Here is a 19,864-nt window from a genome sequence, read left to right as displayed (position 1 = left end):
TGTAGTGAGCTGAGATTGCATCACTGCACTCCAGCCTGGCAGCAGAACGAGACTCTGTCTCAAAAAAGAAAAAAAAAGAAACACCTCCGCCAAATTTCAAAGACACCTTTGTGGTTCAAGGACTGAACTGGAGGTTCAGAGCAGCGTCCAGGGCCCCGAAACAGACTCGAGATCATTTATACTGTTTTAAAATTTTGAAAGTCTTGTTCCGTTGTCCATGCTGCAGTGCATTGGTACAATCTTGGCTCACCGCAACCTCCATCTCTGGGTTCAAGCAATTCTCCTGCCTCAGCCTCCTGAGTAGCTGGGATTATAGGCGCATGCTACCATGCCTGGCTAATTTTTGTATTTTTAGTAAAGACAGGGTTTTGCCATGTTGGCCAGGGTGGTCTTGAACTCCTGATCAGGTGATCGGCCTGCTTCGGCCTCCCAAAGTGCTGGGATTACAGGTGTCAGCCACCATACTAGCCCTGGCTAATTTTTTAATTTTTTTGTAGACATGGAGTCTCTCTCTGTTGCCCAGGCGGGTCTTAAACTCCTGAGCTCGGCCGGGCGCGGTGGCTCAAGCCTGTAATCCCAGCACTTTAGGAGGCCGAGACGGGCGGATCACGAGGTCAGGAGATCGAGACCATCCTGGCTAACCCGGTGAAACCCCGTCTCTACTAAAAAATAAAAAACACTAGCCGGGCGAGGTGGTGGGCGCCTGTAGTCCCGGCTACTCGGGAGGCTGAGGCAGGAGAATGGCGTGAACCCGGGAGGCGGAGCTTGCAGTGAGCTGAGATCCGGCCACTGCACTCCAGCCTGGGCGACAGAGTGAGACTCTGTCTCAAAAAAAAAAAAACAAAAAAAAAAACTCCTGAGCTCAAGGGATCCTCCTGCCTTGGCCTCCTAAACTACAGGGACTACAGGCATGAGCCACTGAGCCCAGTTCATTTACATGTTGATACAATTGAGGCCTTGCTGGCTGTTTCACCAGTGGGCCTGAATGGGGACCCAGGACCTGGCTAGCAGCAGAAACAGCCCCCTCAGCCTCGGCCAGGCTGTGGGTCAGGGGCTAGGTGGGTTTCGCAAGCCACTGGGAATTACCTCGAGTCGACCTAGGTTGTTCTTCCCTAGCTTTTTCCTTCTGGGCTGGGGACGCGAGTCTGGGACACTCCTGAGCAGTCTCACGGAGCCCCATTTTCTTGGCCTGGTCTGCATATGAGGCTCTTGATGCAAGCAAGGAAAAATGGAACCAGAAGGTCAGGAGGCTGCCTGGCTCCTCCTCGGAGCTCCAGGGCTGGGTTTGAGGGCACTGCCAGGGACCAGACAAGGGTTTGCTGGCCCTGAGCCCGCAGGCTTGAGCCTGAACAGCCGTCTTTTTGTGTCCCAGTATGTACTCAGAGCAGAGGAACCACTAGGGAGGGGGCTTGGGAGCCTCAAATGGCATCAGGTCCCCCGGCTCTGTCGCTAGGAGTCAGAGCCTCAGTAGACACAGCCTGACCTGCTTTACTGATTGAGACTGAGTCTCACTCTGTCACCCAGACTGGAATGCAGTGGCATGATCTTGGCTCACTGCAACCTCTGCCTCCTGGGTTCAAGTAATTCTCGTGCCTCAGTCTCCCGAGCAGAGCAGCGGGGATTACAGACATGCACCACCACACCAGGCTCCTTTTTGTATTTTTAATAGAGACGGGGTTTCGCCACATTGGCCAGGCTGGTCTCGAACTCCTGGCCTCAAGTGATCTGCCCACCTTGGCCTCCCAAAGTGCTGGGATTACAGGCGTGAGCCACTGCACCTGGCCCCGGCCTGCATTAGAGGTGGCAACTCGAGGCTGAGGATCCAGTGACTCAGTGAGCCCAGTTGCAAAGTGGGGAGCTGGGACTCGAACTTAGGGCTGTGTGCTGCCCTGGCATGGCCAAGGACAGCACATAGTCCTCAGAGGGCCAGCCGGGATGCCCATTAGAGGAGCTGGGACAGAGGTAGCACCCTGGCCCCGACACACGACCAATGCTCCACGTGGGCAGAGAAAGAGAACACAGGTGTCTCAGGGGACCCTCGCTCTCCACCTTGTGGGTCTGTCCTCCTGCTTTAATTTTGTGCAGGTATCACTGGCACTTTCTTTCAGCTGGAAGGGCAGTGTGGCCCAGTGGTTAAGCACCCAGACCAAAGCCAGACAGCCTGGGGTCATAATCCTGCCTCTGCTCTTAGTAAGCTGTAAATGACTTAGCCTCTCTGAGCCTCAGTTTCCCCAGCTGTAAAATGAGAGTCATCACAGTATGCACGCCGCAGGGCTGTGGTGGGGGTGACTGAAAGAACAGATATGGGGGGTGTTGCTTCTGAGGAGCTCGGCTCTGCCTTGACCTGGATCCACCATCCAGGGGTTTAGGCTCCTTTTAAGGAGCTGATAAAAGCCAGAAGCTGGCTGGGCGCGGTGGCTCATGCCTGTAATCCCAGCACTTTGGAAGGCTGAGGTGGGCAGACCACCTGAAGTCAGGAGTTTGAGACCAGCCTGGCCAACATAGTGAAACCCTGTCTCTACTAAAAATACACAAATTAGCTGGGCATGGTGGCGGGCACCTATAATCCTAGCTACTCAAGAGACTGAGACAGGAGAATTGCTTGAACCTGGGAGGCGGAGGTTGTAGTGAGCTGAGATTGTGCCACTGCACTCCAGCCTAGGCAACGGAGTGAGACTCCATGTCAAAACAAAACAAAACAAAAAAACCCTAAAAACAAACAAAAAGCCAGAAGCTGGCCAGGCCTGGTGGCTCACGCCTGTAATCCCAGCACTTTGGGAGGCCGAGGCAGGCGGATCACGAGGTCAGGAGATCGAGACCATCCTGGCTAACACGGTGAAACCCCGTCTCTACTAAAAATACAAAAAATCAGCCAGGCGTGGTGGCAGGCGCCTATAGTCCCAGCTACTCCGGAGGCTGAGGCGGGAGAATGGCGTGAACCTGGGAGGCAGAGCTTGCAGTGAGCCGAGATCGCGCCACTGCACTCCAGCCTGGGTGACAGAGAGAGACTCCGTCTCAAAAAAATAAGAAAAAAAAAAAAAAAGCCACAAGCCAAGGCCTGAAGTCAGAATCCTCCAGCACCCGGGAGATGAAAGAAGGACCCCGGCCATCCACAACATTCACGCTGATCCTGCTGCAAGCCCAGGCGTGCTCTGCTTCCGCCCTGTGAATGTCGCCTTGCCCGGGCACGAGGAATTCGCAAATAACCTCAGAATCTGGAACTATCTCCTCCAACATCTGCGTGGAGAGGCTAGTGCTCATATATGGGTAATGAGGTGTCGGGAGGATAGGAGATCCTGGGTCCCAGATGCCCACTCCCCAGGCCTGGCTGGGGACAAACGCACAGCCCACTTCAGCTGTCTTAGATTTGGGCTAAGGATCTGAGTCAGTAGGTTTGGGGATTTGAAGGGTACAGGGTGTTCCCACTGCTCTGAGAACACTCTTCCATCCGCATAAGGGAAACCGCAGAAGGGGAGGGTGGGGAGGACCTGTCTACCCGGTTATGCCAACAGATCCCTGAGACCTGTCCCTGCCTCTCCCTCCACTGGTTCTACATGGGAACACGTCCCCTGCACATCCTCCTCCATCTGCCCTTCTGGCCTCCACCTTGGCCAAAGTCACCACTTCTCACCTGGCCCAATGCAACAGCCACCTACTGTCTTTTCTGAGAGCATATGGGAACACAAGTTTTGGATGATGGTATGATCTGGCTGCATCATACATAGATCTAAGAGTTGGGGAGATATGCTTCCCAGGCTCCTGCCCCCAGGAGAGACCTGGACCCTCCAAGGACACCATGAATGGCCAACCTTCCAGCCGTCAGTGACCTGGGAGTGGGCTCCCTGTGTGTGGGTGGCTTTAAGAGCCACCCTTGATGCCTTCAGCTGTACCTGTTCAAGTCATATGGCACCAACTGGCCCATTCTTTGTACCTGACCTGCAGGGGAGAAAACTGAGAGCAGCCTGGCCAAGGCAAGGAACGTAGCCTGTGTTGTTGCTGTGACCTAGGTGTGGGCTCGGGCAGGTTCCTTAGTCTCTCTGTGCCTCAGTTTCCTCATCTCTGAGACAGGGATAGGAATTGATCCCACTGCAGAGGGTTGAGATAATTCAAGGAGATAATCCTTATAAATGAAAGCACTTTAGGTGTGGCCACACCATGATTAGGATAACTGGGTTTCATCCTCTTCCTCCCTGTCACTGGAGCGTGGGGACCCTGCCAGGGCAGGGCACCTTGTCTGTTGTTCACTGCCATGTCTGCAGCGCCCATCAAACTGAATGAACTATGCTGGCTATTTGGAATAAAAGCATATAGTACTCCACCTGTCTCAGCCTTAAGTTCCTTGAACATAAATGGGGTTATCGTGCCTGCTTGCCATGGAACAAGCAGAAAGACACTCAACAGCTGGAAAACATTCCCACAGGAGGCACTGTTCAACAGAAACTGAACCTGAGCCACAGAGACAATTTACATTTTTCTAGTAGCCACATGAAAAGAGTAAGAAGAAATGAGTGAACTTTTTTTCTATTTTATTTAACCTAATATATCCAAAATATGATCAATTTGACAAGTGGCCAACAGACCATTATTAATGGATAGTTTACATTCTCTTTTTCATACTAAGTCTTCAAACCCTGGCACACAGACATACTTGCACAGCCCATGTCACGGGGCCAGTAATTACTGAATAGGACAGCAAGATTCTAGGTGATTCTGGGGCACCCGGACCTGCTTTGCTCTAAGCCCGCAGTGACCACAGCCTGTCAGTTCTGCTGTAGGAAAGCTGATGTGCGCTCAGAGCATCTTCCAGTCTTACTCGGTGCCTGCTACCCAGGGACACCTAATAAATGCTTATTCTCTTTGAACCCTGCGACTCCGCCTCCTGTCCACACTCATTAGCTAGATGTCTGCCCCAGGACAGGGTATCCTCTGAGGGTCCTTCCCTGGCTGCCTAACTCCAAAACAACCCAGGGCTCCCAACTGTGCCCAGTGGAGCCTGGCGCCTGGGTGTGGAGAACCCTGGCACAAAGACCACAGCCCGACACCCTTCCCCAGGTCCCCAGAGCCGCTGCAACCCTGTCCATAGGCCACGGGGCAGAGCTGGAGGCACCTGGCCTGCTCACAGCTGTCCCCTTCTCCAGGCTGGGACGGCAGCCACCCCAGGAACAGATCACATACTTCAGCAACATTGAAGGGGCCACGTTCCTGCCATGGCGTAAGCCCCAGCTGTCCCTGTCACCCAGAACTGCTGTGTCCCCTGTTGGGTCACAGCCCAGCCTGCACTCTCCTCCCATGTGTGGACACAGGTCCCTGCAGGCTCAGCACTCCCTGCCTGGCCAGGGCCACTGGCCTTTGATCACATCTGCCGTCCCTTCCTCTGGGGGTTAATTCTGTCTCAGTGGGTGTGTATGGGGGTTGCATTGGTGCTGGAATGTCTGGAATGCACAGGAGTGTACACCCTTCCCTGGAACCAGCCTCACCTCTCCCAGAGTCCAGAGAAGGGGCTGGGCCTCCTGTCACCACGGTCATCCTCTTCTGGCGTCCTGCCTGCCTGCGGGGCCAGCTCAGGGGAGGTGCACCTCCGGTGCCGAGCAGCCCTCTGCCCCTACCTTCTTTATACACTGCCTGGCTCCTGAAACATCTGTCCTGGCTCTGACACAAAGGCACCCACCGTGGACACTCAGGAAACGACTGATGAATAGTAACAACATTGAAGGCACCTACTGGGTACCCAGCAACCACTCAGTCCTTTTGTGCATCACCCACTGAAATCTCAAAGCCCTAGGAAGTAGCCACCCTTAGTGTTACTGGGGCTCTTAATCCTACCTGTTAGGCTATTAAACTTTTGGACAAAAAGAACTTACTCATTTTTTTAGTGGGCCCTTCTTTAACCCTTCATTCCACACCTTGAGCAGGCTTGGGCTCAATAAATAGGTGTTGAATTGAGCAGATGTTTTAATGCAATTCGGTAACTCCTATGTCTCTGTGTTCCAGATGAAGATAATAATTGAGGCTCACAGAAGTTAAGAAACTGGTCCAAGTTTACACAGCTGGGAAGTGGTGATGCCAAGATTCGAACCCATGAAGACAGGCTTCAAAGCCACCTTCTCAGTACAGAGGGGACATCAACATCGATCCACACCCACCCCTTACAGACAAAGGGACAAGAGACATTGGCGAGACAGAATGATGGGGCCAGGCATTCGCCACCCAGGGGAGGCAGAGTGATTTACAGTTTGTTGTCATTTTCATCAGTACAATTAATCCCAGTGGTTGGTTCAGTAATGATTAGTTATGGTAAACTGAGGCTGAGTCATTCTCCTAAGATGCCACCACAAGGGACTCCCAGCCTGTCCCTCTGAACAGACCTTTCAGGCGGAAGCACTGAGTGAACACCTTCCTGGCCCACACCCTACGCCAGAACCGGAAGCAGGTTTCATCTCTGATCCTTATAACAACTGGTTGAGGCAGGTGCTATCATAGCTCCATTGCAGATGAGGAAACTGAGCCTCAGGAAGGAGCGGCCACTTGCTCAGGGTCAAAAGGTTAGTAAAGGTTTATGCTTGTAACTGCTGCAGCCACAGCTGGGCACTTTCTAGATATTCAGTAATTGCCAAATAAATTTTCAACCACACCCCACCAACTCCTTGTCATCTTTCTGCCCCTCACAGGCCCTGGCAACAGGCCCTTCTCCATTAACAAGTCCCCAGAGATATGAATTGTTGACACGCTATAAAATAACTGATCAATTTTACACCTATTCATTGACTCCCAAGCTTATGTAAGGCCTGGAATTAAGGACAACAGAAGGCCCTCTCCCAAAAGATGAGCAAATCCCAATTGTTCAAAAGTCTGTAAGCCAGAAGGTAGGTTAAGGACAAACATCCCAATGGGTATAATTACAAAGATTTGGCCAGGTGCGGTGGCTCACGCCTGTAATCCCAGCACTTTGGGAGGCCGAGGCAGGCAGATCACGAGGTCAGGAGATAGAGACCATCCTGGCTAACATGATGAAACCCCATCTCTACGAAAAATACAAAAACAAAATTAGCCGGGCGTGGTGGCAGGCGCCTGTAGTCCCAGCTACTCGGGAGGGTTGAGGCAGGAGAATGGTGTGAACCCGGGAGGCAGAGCTTGCAGTGAGCTGAGATCACGCCACTGCACTCCAGCCTGGGCGACAAAGTGAGACTCTGTCTCCAAAAAAAAAAAACAAAGATTTTAGATCAGTTAGATCAGGGTATTTTCATCCACTGTGTTCCATTTAGGCCTTATAATCTAACTTTAATGATGAAAATATACTCAACTCAATAAAACCCACGAAAAGAGCAAAATGGAAACAAAGAGAAAGCATGATAAATAGGGCAACATGGTGGAGTAGGTTCAAACACATTAGTCACTACAATAAATGTAAATGAATTAATTTTGCCTATTAAAAGATAAAAGACTCTTAAGTGAGAATACAAAATATACCCCAAGCTATGTGCCATTTTATAAGACACACACACTTGAAACTAAATGATACAGGAAGGTTGAGAATAAAGAAATGGAGAGTGACATACCAGGCAATTGGTACTGAAGAGAGAAAGCACTGTCCATATACCTCAAAGACAAGAGGGAGTGGGGCAATCCATGTAACTATGTGGTTCCCAACAGCTGCACATCAAAAGAATGATGTCTGGATCCATGTCCATGGAGATTTTGACTTAACTGCTCTTGGAAAGGGCTCTGACATCCTGTTCAAAGCTCCTAATGTAATTCTAATGTGCAGCGAGGTCTGAGAACAAGGAACTGAACCACAGCAAGGTTAAAAAGAAGCAAGATGAGGAAGAATCCTATATCTCTATAGGAAGGAGGTCTTATGAGAAAGCAGTACACAGGAGGTGTCCAATAAATACCAGATTGATTGGTCAATTGACTGATTCTCTCCCTACTAGAAACTCCTGTGCTAATTAGACAGTAAATGTCTCACACCCAGCTATTAATCCTGGGGAAATATATCCTAAGATGAGAGGGTTGTTGGTGTAGTAATTCTGGGTCTGTTTTTAAGGCCTAATCTGTTTCTGCCCAGGGAAGGCCGCCCTGCCTCCAGGACTGTGTTGGGGCCTAGAGTCCTGTGTCAGGTGAGCGCTTTTGGGCTCCTCTTACAATCATACAGAAGTTCAAGCTGCTTCAGGTAACACCAAGGCAAGTCTTGAAGACAGGGCAACATAGCGAGACCCTATTTCTATCACAAATAAATAAATAAAATTAGCTGGGCATGGTGGTGAATGCCTCTAGTCCTAGCTGCTCAGGAGGCTAAGGTGGGAGGATTCATAGCTCACTGCAGCTTTGAATTCCTGGACTCAGGGGATAAATAGGGCTCCAGCCAACTTTGGTGCCCTGAGGCATTAGGATGTCACTCTGGGTTCAGGAGGACTGGACAAAGAGCACCAACCTCCTTTTTTATTTCTTGAGACAGAGTCTTGCTCTGTTATTCAGGCTGAAGGGCAATGGTACAATCATAACTCACTGCAGCCTTCAACTCTTGGGCTCTAACACAAAATATATTTGGTATTTTTAGTAGAGATGGGGTTTCACCATGTTGGCCAGGCTGGTCTCAAACTCCTGACCTCAGGTGATCCACCTGCCTCCCAAAGTGCAGGGATTACAGGCGTCAGCCACTGCGCCCGGCCGAATCGAGCTTCTCATCTGGGGTTGAAGCAGGGTTGAAGCCCTGTCTCTTCTTTGTGGTACAAACTCGGAATCCTTTCTCAGCCTTCAATGGGAAACAAACTGTCCCCATGGCCACAGAGAAGTTGAAACCCTAAAAGGTATCAGCCTGAAATCCTAGCCCAGGCAGTGGGCGCAGCAAAAAATTCTGCAAGTTCTATTTCTCCCACAGCCCTGCGGCCTTGCAAGCTGAGCCAGCAGCCCCGGTGTGTTTTATCTTCTAAGGCGTGACAAAAATCCTCTGCCTAGGAAAGGATGGGCAGGGCGGCCAGGACACCCTGCCAGCCCTCTCAAAGTGTCTGGGTAAGAACTGCTGAGATGGCTGGGCACAGTGGCCCACGCCTGTAATCCCAACACTCTGGGAGGCCGAGGCAGGTGGATCACCTGAGGTCAGGTGTTTGAGACCAGCCTGGCCAACATGGTGAAACCCCATCTCTACTAAAAATACAAAATATAGCTGGGCGTGGTGGTGGGCGCGTGTAATCCCAGCTACTTGGGAGGCTGAGGCAAGAGAATCGCTGGAACCCGGGAGGCAGAGGTTGCAGTGAGCTGAGATTGTGTCACTTCACTCCAGCCTGGGCAACAAAAGTGAAACTCTACTAGAAAAAAAAAAAAAAAATGAATGACTGAGAGTCCTGGAGCAAGCCACTCAAATTCTCTGAGCCTCACTTGGAAAGAGAACTGAGGGTAGAATTTATCTCAGACAATGTAATAATCATAAGTTAGGGTGATTGTTTTAAGCTGGGCCCCAACCTCAAGGCCTTTCTGTGTTCATACCTTTCCCAGTTTTGGTCCCCTCCCCTCCCCTCCCACTTCCTCACAGAGACTCTCCAATTTTGTCTCCCCATCCAGAACCTGCCTGCTTGCCTTCCAGGACTGGGCCCCCTTTGCTTCCTGAGGCCCCTCTCCTTCCTCTCCCAGACCCTTTCTTTTGTTATGGTCTGGACTCTGAGTCCCAGGACTCAGGGCTTGCCTGCAGGCTTTTCCTATGCTGTGCCCCCTGCCAGCTGTGCCCCCTGCCAGCTGTGCCCCACACCAGCTTGCATTCTCTACTCCACCCTTCACCTAAACTGAAAGACTCATGGTCTACTCAGATATGCAGAAAAGCACTGAGAAGAATCAGCCGTGCATGTCCCCACCACCAGGGTTTGGCAGAATTTTAGATTTACTGATTCTTCCTAAGTCTGTTTTATTTTATTAATTTATTTAGAGACAGGGTCTTGCTCTGTTGCCCAGGCTGGAGTACAGTGGCACAATCACAGCTCACTGCAGCCTTGAATCCCTGGACTCAGGGCCTCCCCCATCAGCCTCCTGAGCAGCTAAGACTAGAGGCATGCTCCACCATGCCCAGCTCATTTCTTTTTTTTTTTTAGAAATAGGGCCTCACTATGTTGCCCAGGCTGGTCTTGAACTCCTGGCCTCAAGCCGTCCTCCCGCCTTGGCCTCCCAAAGCTCTTGGACAAGTGTGAGCCACTGCACCTGGTCCCCTAAGCCTTCCAATATATAGACACATTTGCATTCAGGAAGAGTGTATGGAATTGCTCTGTGTATGTTTCTAAAAATGTATATATACAAGCGTCGTCTTTGCATCCTTCATCAACTTGCTTTGCTTGCTCACCGTCATGTCTTTTCAGGTTGTGGGTACACACATCCCTCTCTCTTTCTGTCAGCTGCACTCTCTTTATCCTCTCTTCTCCAACTGACCCCTCCTGCAGAAGCCCGTGTGGCTGAGTCAGGGTCCCCCTTTATCTCACTATCACTCTGCATTGCTGCCAGCTGCAGACTCAACCAACTCTCTGCTCACCGTCCTGCATGCAGGAGGTGACTGGATGCGGACAAGGCAGGGGGCAACCTGCTCAGGCCTCTCATTCCTTTCCACTAGCTGAAACCCCTGCCTCATCTATCCCCACCTCCGGGCTCTGCTGGTCCTGGGGTGTGAAGCACAGGGCAGTGTATGCTCTCTTGAGATGCTGAGGGAAGGGAAGAATCTTAGCAGTCCCCTGTGGCTTACTCTCATTCATTCATTCATTCATTCATTCATTCATTCATTCATTCAGCACATGTCTCTGGGGGAAGGCAGCCATGCAGCCACATCTGGCTACCCCAGAGTCACGTAGCTGCCGAGATAAGAGCTACCAAGGAGAAGGGGAGTCCACAGAATAGGTGGATCTGCCCCAGCAGAGAGGTTGGGGAGGGCTTCCCTGCGGAACAGGAGGTAAACCTGGAAGCGGAAGAGAAGCAGTGAAAAGGGGTGGGAGGGGCATTCTGGGCAAGAGGAATGGCACAGGGAAAGGCCATGTGGCCTGGCACAGCGTGGAAACAAGACGGTGACAGGCATATGTTGATGTTGCGCAGGGTGCCAGCTCCCAGGGCCTAAGAGCAAAGGGAGTTCTGGGACAGAGGTTAAGCAGATGGAGGTATGGTCAGATTTATTTGTAAGGAGCTCCCTGGCTGCCATGGGGAGAAGGGACTGGAGCACTTGAGTGAAAGAAGGAACAGTGAAGAGGGGCTAGAGGCCTGCTGGGCTGCTGACTCTGCAGGCAGGGAGAAGCGGGGATCCATTTAAAGGGAAAAGGGCCCGGGTGCAGTGGCTCACGGCTGTAATCCCAGTGCTTTGGGAGGCTAAGTCAAGAGGCTCGCTTGAGCCCAGGAGTTCAGGACCAGAGTGGGCAGTATAGTGAGACCCCATCTCTACAAAAAATTAAATTAACAGGGCATGGTGGTGTGCACACATGCAGTCCCAACTACTTGGGAGGCTGAGGCCCAAGGATTGCTTAAGCCCAGTAGTTCGAGGCTACAGTGAGCTATGATCGCACCACTGCAGTCCAATCTGGGTGATACGGTGACAGCCTGTCTCTAAAGAATAAATAAAGAACACTAAAAAAAAAAAAAAAAAAAGGTAGGTTGTGGTAGGGAAGGGCAGCGCTGGGATGAAGAGAGCTCTGTTCCACCCGGAGGCAGAAACGGGCACCGGGCGGCCTCCCGGGTTCCAGAGGCTGTGGCACAGCAACCCATCAGAAGCCGGGGGAGCAAAGACCAGAAGCCATTTCCCCATTTGCTCCCAAGACAGGCCGGGGCAGGCAGACCGGGAGGGTGGAAGGTGGTGCCAGCAACACTGGCACAGCCCTGCCAGGAGCAGAGAACAGCTGCACGCTGGGAAGCCAGGGTTCTCTTCCCTGGACGAGGAGCCTTGGAAGCTCTCTAAAGCAGCTTCTCCCTCAAGTCCTCCACTCCCAGGGCCTCCCCCCACCACAGCCTTAGGGTGTTGCCTAAAGGGTGTGGAGGGAGCTGTGTCTCTCCCCCAAAATACCCTTTCCCCAAATGATCTCCCCTGACAATGCCTGAAATGCTACCATTAGCAGCTGTTCCTCCAGGTAAGCTCAGCGCTGTCCTGAATCGAATTTATCCGGTCTCATTCCTTCTTCCAAGAGAACTGGGCAAGGGATGAGGGGGCAAAGTCAGAAGGAAAAGAGGTAGAGTGGGTTGCTGGGGGTGGAGGCAGTGAGCACAAATACCAATGACTCTACCATCTGGCCTGGAGCAGTCCCCAGGCACAGTTGCTGCCAGTTCCAGGTACGGGTGGGGAGGCCTCATTTGCTTCCCACCCCCTACCAGCCCATGTAACATCCATGGCCTTGCTGGGCTCACGGTATGTGCCTGAGAAATGGCGGGGCGGCTTTTTCTAAGCCGTCACCCACATGGGCCCTCTCCCAAATCGATGAGGCATTCCTACCGTCACTGACCAATGGGTGCATGCTTGAGTCAGCTCCCTGGTCAGCTCCAGGCTTGGCTCAGTCATGAATCTTTTTTTTTTTTTTTTTTTTTCAGATGGAGTCTTGCTCTGTCTCCCAGGCTGGAGTACAGTGGTATGACTCACTGCAATCTCTGCCTCCCAGGTTCAAGTGATTCTCCTGCCTAGCCTCCCCAGTAGCTGGGATTACAGGTGCCCGCCACCACACCCAACTAATTTTTAATATTTATTTTTGTAGAGATGGGGTTTCACCATGTTGGCCAGGCTGGTCCTAAACTCCTGTCCTCAAGTGATCCGTCCACCTTAGCCTCTCAGAGAGCTGGAATTACAGGTGTGAGCTACCGTGCCTGGCCCGTTGTGACTCTTTTTCTTGAGACAGAGTCTCACTCTGTCACCCAGGCTGGAGTGCAGTGGCGCGCTTTCGGCTCACTGCAAGCTCCGCCTCCCGGGTTTATGCCATTCTCCTGCCTCAGCCTCCCGAGCAGCTGGGACTACAGGCGCCTGCCACCACGCCTGGCTAATTTTTTGTATTTTTAGTAGAGACGGGGTTTCACCGTGTTAGCCAGGATGGTCTCGATCTCCTGACCTCGTGATCCGCCTGCCTTGGCCTCCCAAAGTGCTGGGATTACAGGCGTGAGCCACCGTGCCCGGCCCATTGTGACTCTTAATAGCAGTGTGGCCGGGCGCAGTGGCTCACGCCTGTAATCCCAGCACTTTGGGAGGCCGAGACGGGCGGATCACGAGGTCAGGAGATTGAGACCATCCTGACTAACCCGGTGAAACCCCGTCTCTACTAAAAAATACAAAAAACTAGCGGGGCGAGGTGGCGGGTGCCTGTAGTTCCAGCTACTCGGGAGGCTGAGGCAGGAGAATGGCATAAACCCGGGAGGCGGAGCTTGTAGTGAGCTGAGATCCGGCCACTGCACTCCAGCCTGGGTGACAGAGCAAGACTCCGTCTCAAAAAAAAAAAAAAAAATAGCAGTGTGTGCTTCCGAGTATTGGCTGCTATGATTTGCCAGGCACTTGCTCTGAACCAGGTCATGGGCTAGACCCATCACGCGCATCCTCTCATTTGATTAACCCAGCAGCCTCACCAACTGGGGGTTGCTCTTATCTCCATCTCACAGATGAAGAAACTGAGGCTCGGAGACATTAAGTGACTTGCCCAAGATCAAACAGCTTAAGAGACACAGAGCTGGGGCCTGAACTCATGCCCAGCTAGCATTGAACGCTGTGTTCTTGCTTTTTTTTTTTTTTTTTTTTTTTTTTTTTGAGACAGAGTCTCGCTCTTTTGCCCAGGCTGGAGTGCAGTGGCACAATCTTGGCTCACTGCAACCTCTGCCTCCCAGGTTCAAGTGATTCTCCTGCTTCAGCCTCCTGAGTAGCTGGGATTACAGGCACCCACCACCATGCCCAGCTGATAAAACACTGTGTGCTTAACCACCAAGAGGCTCAGGGTACCCCCGGTGCCTCCCAGTAGAGCATGCTTCCCTTTTGCCAGCTCTCCCCTCAAAGCCTGGGGTCCTGCCTCCCATGCAGGAGCACTCCATCAGGGCTGGGCCAGTGTTGCAAGACCTGTGTAGGTGAGGCCAGGCTGCTGGGTGTTTACTGGGACCCAGATCAGGGTGGAGGGGCAAGATTAATCCCATTCAACAGATTCAGAAGCACTGAGACTCAGGGAGGCTGTTTCTTTTAAAACAGAGGCAGAATTCAGCCTGACTGCAGAGCTGGGTCTTGGCTACTCCATCCTGCCCCGTGACAGGTCAGATGCCTCCTCTGGGAAGTCCTCCCTCACCTCCCAGCATCTGTGCTCTGACTGTGACAATTCTCACTTCAGGCGAGTCACAAAGCAAGCGAGTGGCCAGGCTGGAGACCTCATCTGTCCGGCTCTACGCTCCATTGCTCCTGCCTGGCCCTATCAGCCCGATGCTCACATAACCATACATGTACTGAAGCTTGACTCCATCTTACTCTCTGATGTGACTGCCAGCGACTCAAGTGCAGGGAGGTGGTTAACGTCTCCTCCACCTGCTAACCCCCAGCAACAGCGCCTATGGAATTGTGCAGTACATAGCCTGTCCACCATGATATCAAGTTTAACCCTGGGTATACCACAGCCACCTTGCCCGCATCTGCTTAATAACTGTAATTGTCATAGCTGCCATTACCTGAGGCCTCTTATCATTCTCAACCTTTCCCCTGCATTATTTCATTTAATCCTCAGTCAACATCTCCAAGCAGGTACCGTGCTTATTCCTATCCCACAGGTGAGAAAACAGGCTCAGAGAAGTCAAGCAGCTCCTCTGAGGTTGCACAGCCAGGGGGGTGGGAGCGGGTGTACTCCAGGGCCTCTCTGCTACGCTGGATGCTGTCCTTGGTGACCCGCACCATCCAGCCTGACTCTGTCATTAGCTCAGGTGTGAAGATCAGCTCTCACACCTGTCATTATGAACCCGGGCAACGGGAGCAACGGGGTTCACACCCTGTCCCGGCCCAGGCGGACAAACTGGAAGGGGTGGCTTTCTTGGTGGGGTGTTTCATTCACTCATCCACACTTTGTAGTCCAAAGGCCTGACTACCTTGGGTGTGAAAGTCACAACTTGGGGCTCCTGGGTCCCCTGGACCCGGAAAGGGGTGCTAACCCTCATCCGGGCACCTCCTGTGTGCTGTGCCCTGCTCCTCCCAGCAGCCCTATGCATGAGACACTCAGTATCACCACCCGTCCTGTGCCCACTTCCAGAGGCTCCAGGGTGGAGATGCCAGGATCAACAGTGAGACATTCTGCTCGCGGTGCTGGAGCTCCTACCTGCCCCACCACGCTGAATCTCACCAGCAACCTTGTCCTCCCCCAAACAATGGAGCGGGCCCTGGAAAACTCGGGGTGAAGGAATAACTTGGAGATCCACTTCCTGTGACCAGCGACCACAGCCTAGAGCCACAAGTCTGTCCCTTCCACCCCCAACCAAGACACGTGCTATGGGGTTAGCTGGGCATCAGGCAATGCTCGAGAGATGCATTTGAGAGAACTGGGTACAGGACTACCCCCACCCCACAATCTAGTCTAAGAACTAGTCCCCACTAAGGGGAGGGGGCAGAGGGATGCACTGGGCTTGGAGACCACCCGGGGAGACATCTGACACGTGCTCAGAGCTGTGGCTGTGCTCATTCTGTGCTGGGTGGCAAGGCTCAAAGGAATGGTCTTTCACCCCATGCTGAGGGACAGAATCAGGAGGGCTTCCTGGAGAAAGAGACATCTAAGTGGAGACCTGGGACCAATGGCTGTCAGTCTAGGACAGACGGTGGCTGCTTTGGGTCAGGGATACAGAGAGTGGCGGGACCCCAAATCTTTGCCACCCCAGACCCTCTGAGTCCCTGCAGCTATAAAGGATGGGATGCCTTTCATCCTCACACTTTCAGGAAAGCCCGCACCCCTCCCAGCTTGTCTGGGTTCATTACAACCTTTTGTTAGGTCCAAGCTGAGGCCTTCAGGGATGGAAAGCTGCAGAAAGGAGGGAGGCTAGGGGGAGGCAGAGGGCAGGGGGAGGCAGAGGGCGGGGCGAGGCCTGGCCCCACTCCTGGTGTGTGGGTGTCTGCATGTGTGAAGGACTGGATGGGCCTAGTCTCTGGGGTGGAGAGGACAGAACGGTTCTCCACCGCTGGCACAGAGCATCCAATTGTGCAATGCCCTAGGGAACAGTGCAGGGACTGGACGGGCCCCCAGCTGGGTCCGAGTGCCAGCTGGACGCGGCCACGGAGGAGCGGCAGGCAGGCCCTGCCCAGTCTCTGGGGTTGTGAAAGATAGGGGAGGGGTGGGGAAATCTCTGAAGGGGGGAAATGCCTCTGAGCTTGAAAGGGCCCAAATGGATATATGGGTGGGTGGGATCACAGGGCAGGAGGGCTTCTGAAAGGGCTGGAAGGCCAGGGAATGGAGTGTTGCACTCCAGCATGCCAGGGCCCCACCGCCTGCACCTGTCGGACTGGTCGGCCTAGGCCGGACTGCAGGGGTTGGGTGGGAGCCCTGGGCCCAGAAGCCTCTCCTTGCCTTCCTCTGGGGCCTAGGGAGGGAGTGAGGAGCTGCTGGAGGGCACATTGCAGGCTCCCAGTGAGAGCAGCTTGGGGGCAGAACTCCCAGCCAGGAGAGCCATGCAATTTGCGGGCCCCTCACCTGCCTGAAGCCTCTTGTCCAAGAAGCTGGCAAAATGGTCCTTGCTAACCCAGAGCCTCCATTCTATTTTCGGAAGTGGGGGCATAAAGCAGGGGCTGGATTCCCACCCCCTCCATCAATCTCAGCATCTCCACCAGGCTCCCCCAGACAGGTTATTAAGTGAACACATTAGGCTTATCAAAACGGACGTGGGCTGCTTCTCACTGCAAACACATCAAGACATGCCATTCCCCTCCCAGGCCGCCCTGGGAACCCGCGGCTCAGAGACACCGCCAGTTTCGGGGCTGGGGTGGGGGCAGGGAGCCACACCCCTGAGAAACCGAGCTTCGAAGAGGAGGCCCGGACGCCACCCAACCTCCGTTGAGAACCCAGAGGGTAGGGAGGTAAAGGGGGTGCCTGCCCGTGTGCCCCTCGACCCGACCCCGCACCCCCCAGGGCCTCTGAGCGCGGCTCTAGAGCGCAGGGTGGCAGATGCCGGGAAGTGCAGCGGGGGGTGGCCCACCCCCTTCGGACCCCCACCCCCTCGCCTCTCGGACGCCAGGAACACTTGCGCGGTCTCAGAGGCACTGGAGAGCACCCCTCCGACGCCGGCTCAATTTCCCTGCCTCAGGGCGCCCCCTGGACGGAGCTTCCTGGGTCGCCCACGGCGACCCCGCCTTAAGTGCCCGGTCCTCCAAAAACTCCGCCCCCGCATCCAGGTGTCTATTCCCGGTCCTGGGCGACCCTCTGCTCAAGAGCGACCCTGGGACACGGGGGTGCCCTGTACCCCCAGCTCAGCTGCCCATGCCCTAGGCCCTCAAGGCAATGCTCCCTGGGCTCCCGGAGTCCCCGAAGTCCGCAATTATGCTCCCCCTCGGGTGCCCCAGCCAGTCCCCTCCCACCCGGCGGTGCTTCCCAGCTTCAGGGTGGCCTCGGTCCCACGTTCCCGTGAGTCTCGCACTCCCGGTTCAGTCCCCTGTTCCTGGGCCCCCGTGACCCCCATTCCTACACTGCCCGGGCGGTCTTCCCGGTCCTGTGCGCCCACAGGCGCAAGAGCGTCCCGGAACGGAGCTGCGGGCGCCTCCTCACCTCCGGGTCTGCACAGTGGGGCTGTATTTGCCTTTGTTTCTCTTCCTGAAGAGCGAGTTCATGGTGGCGCTCGGGGTGCGGGCGGTGGCGGCTGGCGGGCCGGGCGCGCACCGAGGGGCGGGAGGGAGCGCAGGTGAGCGAGCGGCGGCGCGCAGAGCTCCTAGTGCTGCGGGGCAGCGGCGCCGGGTCCCTACTCGCGGGGGGCGGGGCGCCCGACGGCCACTGGCTCTGCGGGCCGCTCCCCGAGAAGGTGGTGCTTACCTTCCCGAGGAGGGGCCACCGCGCGGGCGGGGCTTGGGCGCGGGGGTGGGGACACCGGGTCTTGGCCGGACACCGCCCACCCCCAGCCGGGGGACTCCGGAGGCCGGGCCGACGCTGGGGCGCAAAGGCCGCCGGGGCGCGCGCTCGCAGCCCCACCCTCCCCGGGCCCGGCGCGCCTCTGGCCGAGGCCTTCACCTGGTTCTGCGCTGCCGCGGAACTCGGCGCTCCTGGTGCTTTGGCGGACACCCAGCTGGGCCCCGCAAGACAGGTGCGGCAGAGACCCGCACGGGTTCCTGTGCCCCAGTAGCTAGCGAATTGCACTCAGATGGTGGCAATTGAGGGAAGGGGGCTGGACTGCGGAGGGCGCCGGCCTGAGTTCAAACCCTGCCACCCTCAGGTCGGCTGACACTCCTGGGCAAGGCGTTTTGCTGCTCCCAGCCACAGTTAACTTCTTTGTCAAACAGTGATAACCACCACCCGGTCCGAAAGGCCTGTGGGGATGTCCGTGCAGGTAATGCACGCAGGCGCTGAGTGCAGTGCCCTGGCCCGAATCTGCTCTCTGCCTGCCATCTCGGGTGGACAAAAACTACTTTGAAACTTCAATTACTCCAGGCCCTGGCACGAGAAGAGTGCTTCATAACTGGTCATAAAAGCTGCTCGATTCCGGCTCAGAACAACGTTGCACAATTCTGCCAGCATGTCCTGGCTTAGACTGTGTGCCAGTGGAGAAGGCTGCTCTTAGACAGAAACCCAATCTGACCTGAAGCCCGGATAGGGCCTCACAAGCAGGGAGGGTTCAGCGCCTCTGTGGAGGGTGGTGAGGGGCTGAGCCCAGCTGGGAAGGAGGAGCCCAGGGGAGACCCCAGAAGGCAGCGATCAAGATACTATGTTATGGCCAAAAGGCTATTAGAGCTCAGATGAGGAGTGTTCAGGTCTGCGGGGAGGGGCCTCCAACAGGGCGTCTGGAGTCCTGGGTTCAAATTCAGCTTTCTGAGTCTTCAGACCAGTCTCTTCCCCAGTTTTTTTGTATTTAAAAACAAGGAGGCTGGGCCAGGCACAGTGGCTCACAGCTATAATCCCAGCACTTTGGGAGGCCGAAGTGGGTGGATCATTTGAGGTCAGGAGTTCGAAACCAGCCTGGTCAACATAGTGAAACCCCGTCTCTACTAAAAATACAAAAATTACAGGGGCATGGTACTGTAATCCCAGCTGCTTGGGAGGCTGAGGCAAGAGAATCACTTGAACCTGGGAGGTGAAAATTGCAGTGAGCCGAGATCGCGCTACTGCACTCTGGCTTGGGCAACAGAGTAAGACCCTGTCTCAAAGTAAATAAAATAAAATAAAATAAAAAGTAGGAGGCTGATGGGGAATTCATTTCCAAGGGCTTTCCCTGCCCACAGCCCCAGAGTGTCTAAGGGCATCCAATGTCTTCCAGGCCATCTCTGTCCCTGCCACGGAAGGACTGTGGTTTCCAAATATTACAGGAAACTAGGAAAATATTATTATTTTTTTTTTATTTATTTTTGAGACAGGGTCTCTGTCACCCAGGCAGAAATGCAGTGCTGCCATCTTGGCTCACTGCAGCTCAACCTCCTGGGCTCAAGCGATCCTCCTGCCGCAGCCTCCTGAGGAGCTGGGACTACAGGCACATGCCACCACACCTGGCTAATTTTTTAAAATTTTTGTAGAGCTGGAGTTTCACCATGTTGCCCAGGCTGGTCTTGAACTCCTGAGCTCAAGTGATCTGCCCGCCTACAGCCTCCAGAAGTCCTGGGACTACAGATATGAGCCACTGCGCCCAGCCAACCTTATTGTTAATGGGGCTTCTATGGGTGGGCTTAACCCATTTATGCCTGAGGTTGCAATTTTTTGAATTGATAAATCAGACCTTGGCGATGACCTTGAGCAGTAGG

The 19,864-nt window shown here is 54.1% G+C and overlaps 2 protein-coding genes across 2 annotated transcripts in view; both read right to left on the bottom strand.

Annotated features, from left to right (window-relative positions):
• PPL (periplakin) overlaps positions 1 to 17,806 on the bottom strand; it is a 57,301-nt gene extending 39,495 nt beyond the window's left edge. The window contains exon 1 of the mRNA XM_050774163.1: positions 17,691 to 17,806. Within this exon, the coding sequence (XP_050630120.1) occupies positions 17,691 to 17,752 (62 nt within the window). The 5' untranslated portion in view covers positions 17,753 to 17,806. The remainder of the gene's footprint in view (positions 1 to 17,690) is intronic.
• Positions 1 to 19,864, bottom strand: part of GLYR1 (glyoxylate reductase 1 homolog) — a 204,471-nt gene that overhangs the window by 123,561 nt on the left and 61,046 nt on the right. The gene's annotated exons all lie outside the window — the stretch shown is intronic.

This window comes from Macaca thibetana, chromosome 20 (assembly GCF_024542745.1).
Source record: "Macaca thibetana thibetana isolate TM-01 chromosome 20, ASM2454274v1, whole genome shotgun sequence".
NCBI classification, from domain to species: domain Eukaryota; kingdom Metazoa; phylum Chordata; class Mammalia; order Primates; family Cercopithecidae; genus Macaca; species Macaca thibetana.
This window is presented reverse-complemented; position numbering and strand designations above follow the sequence as displayed.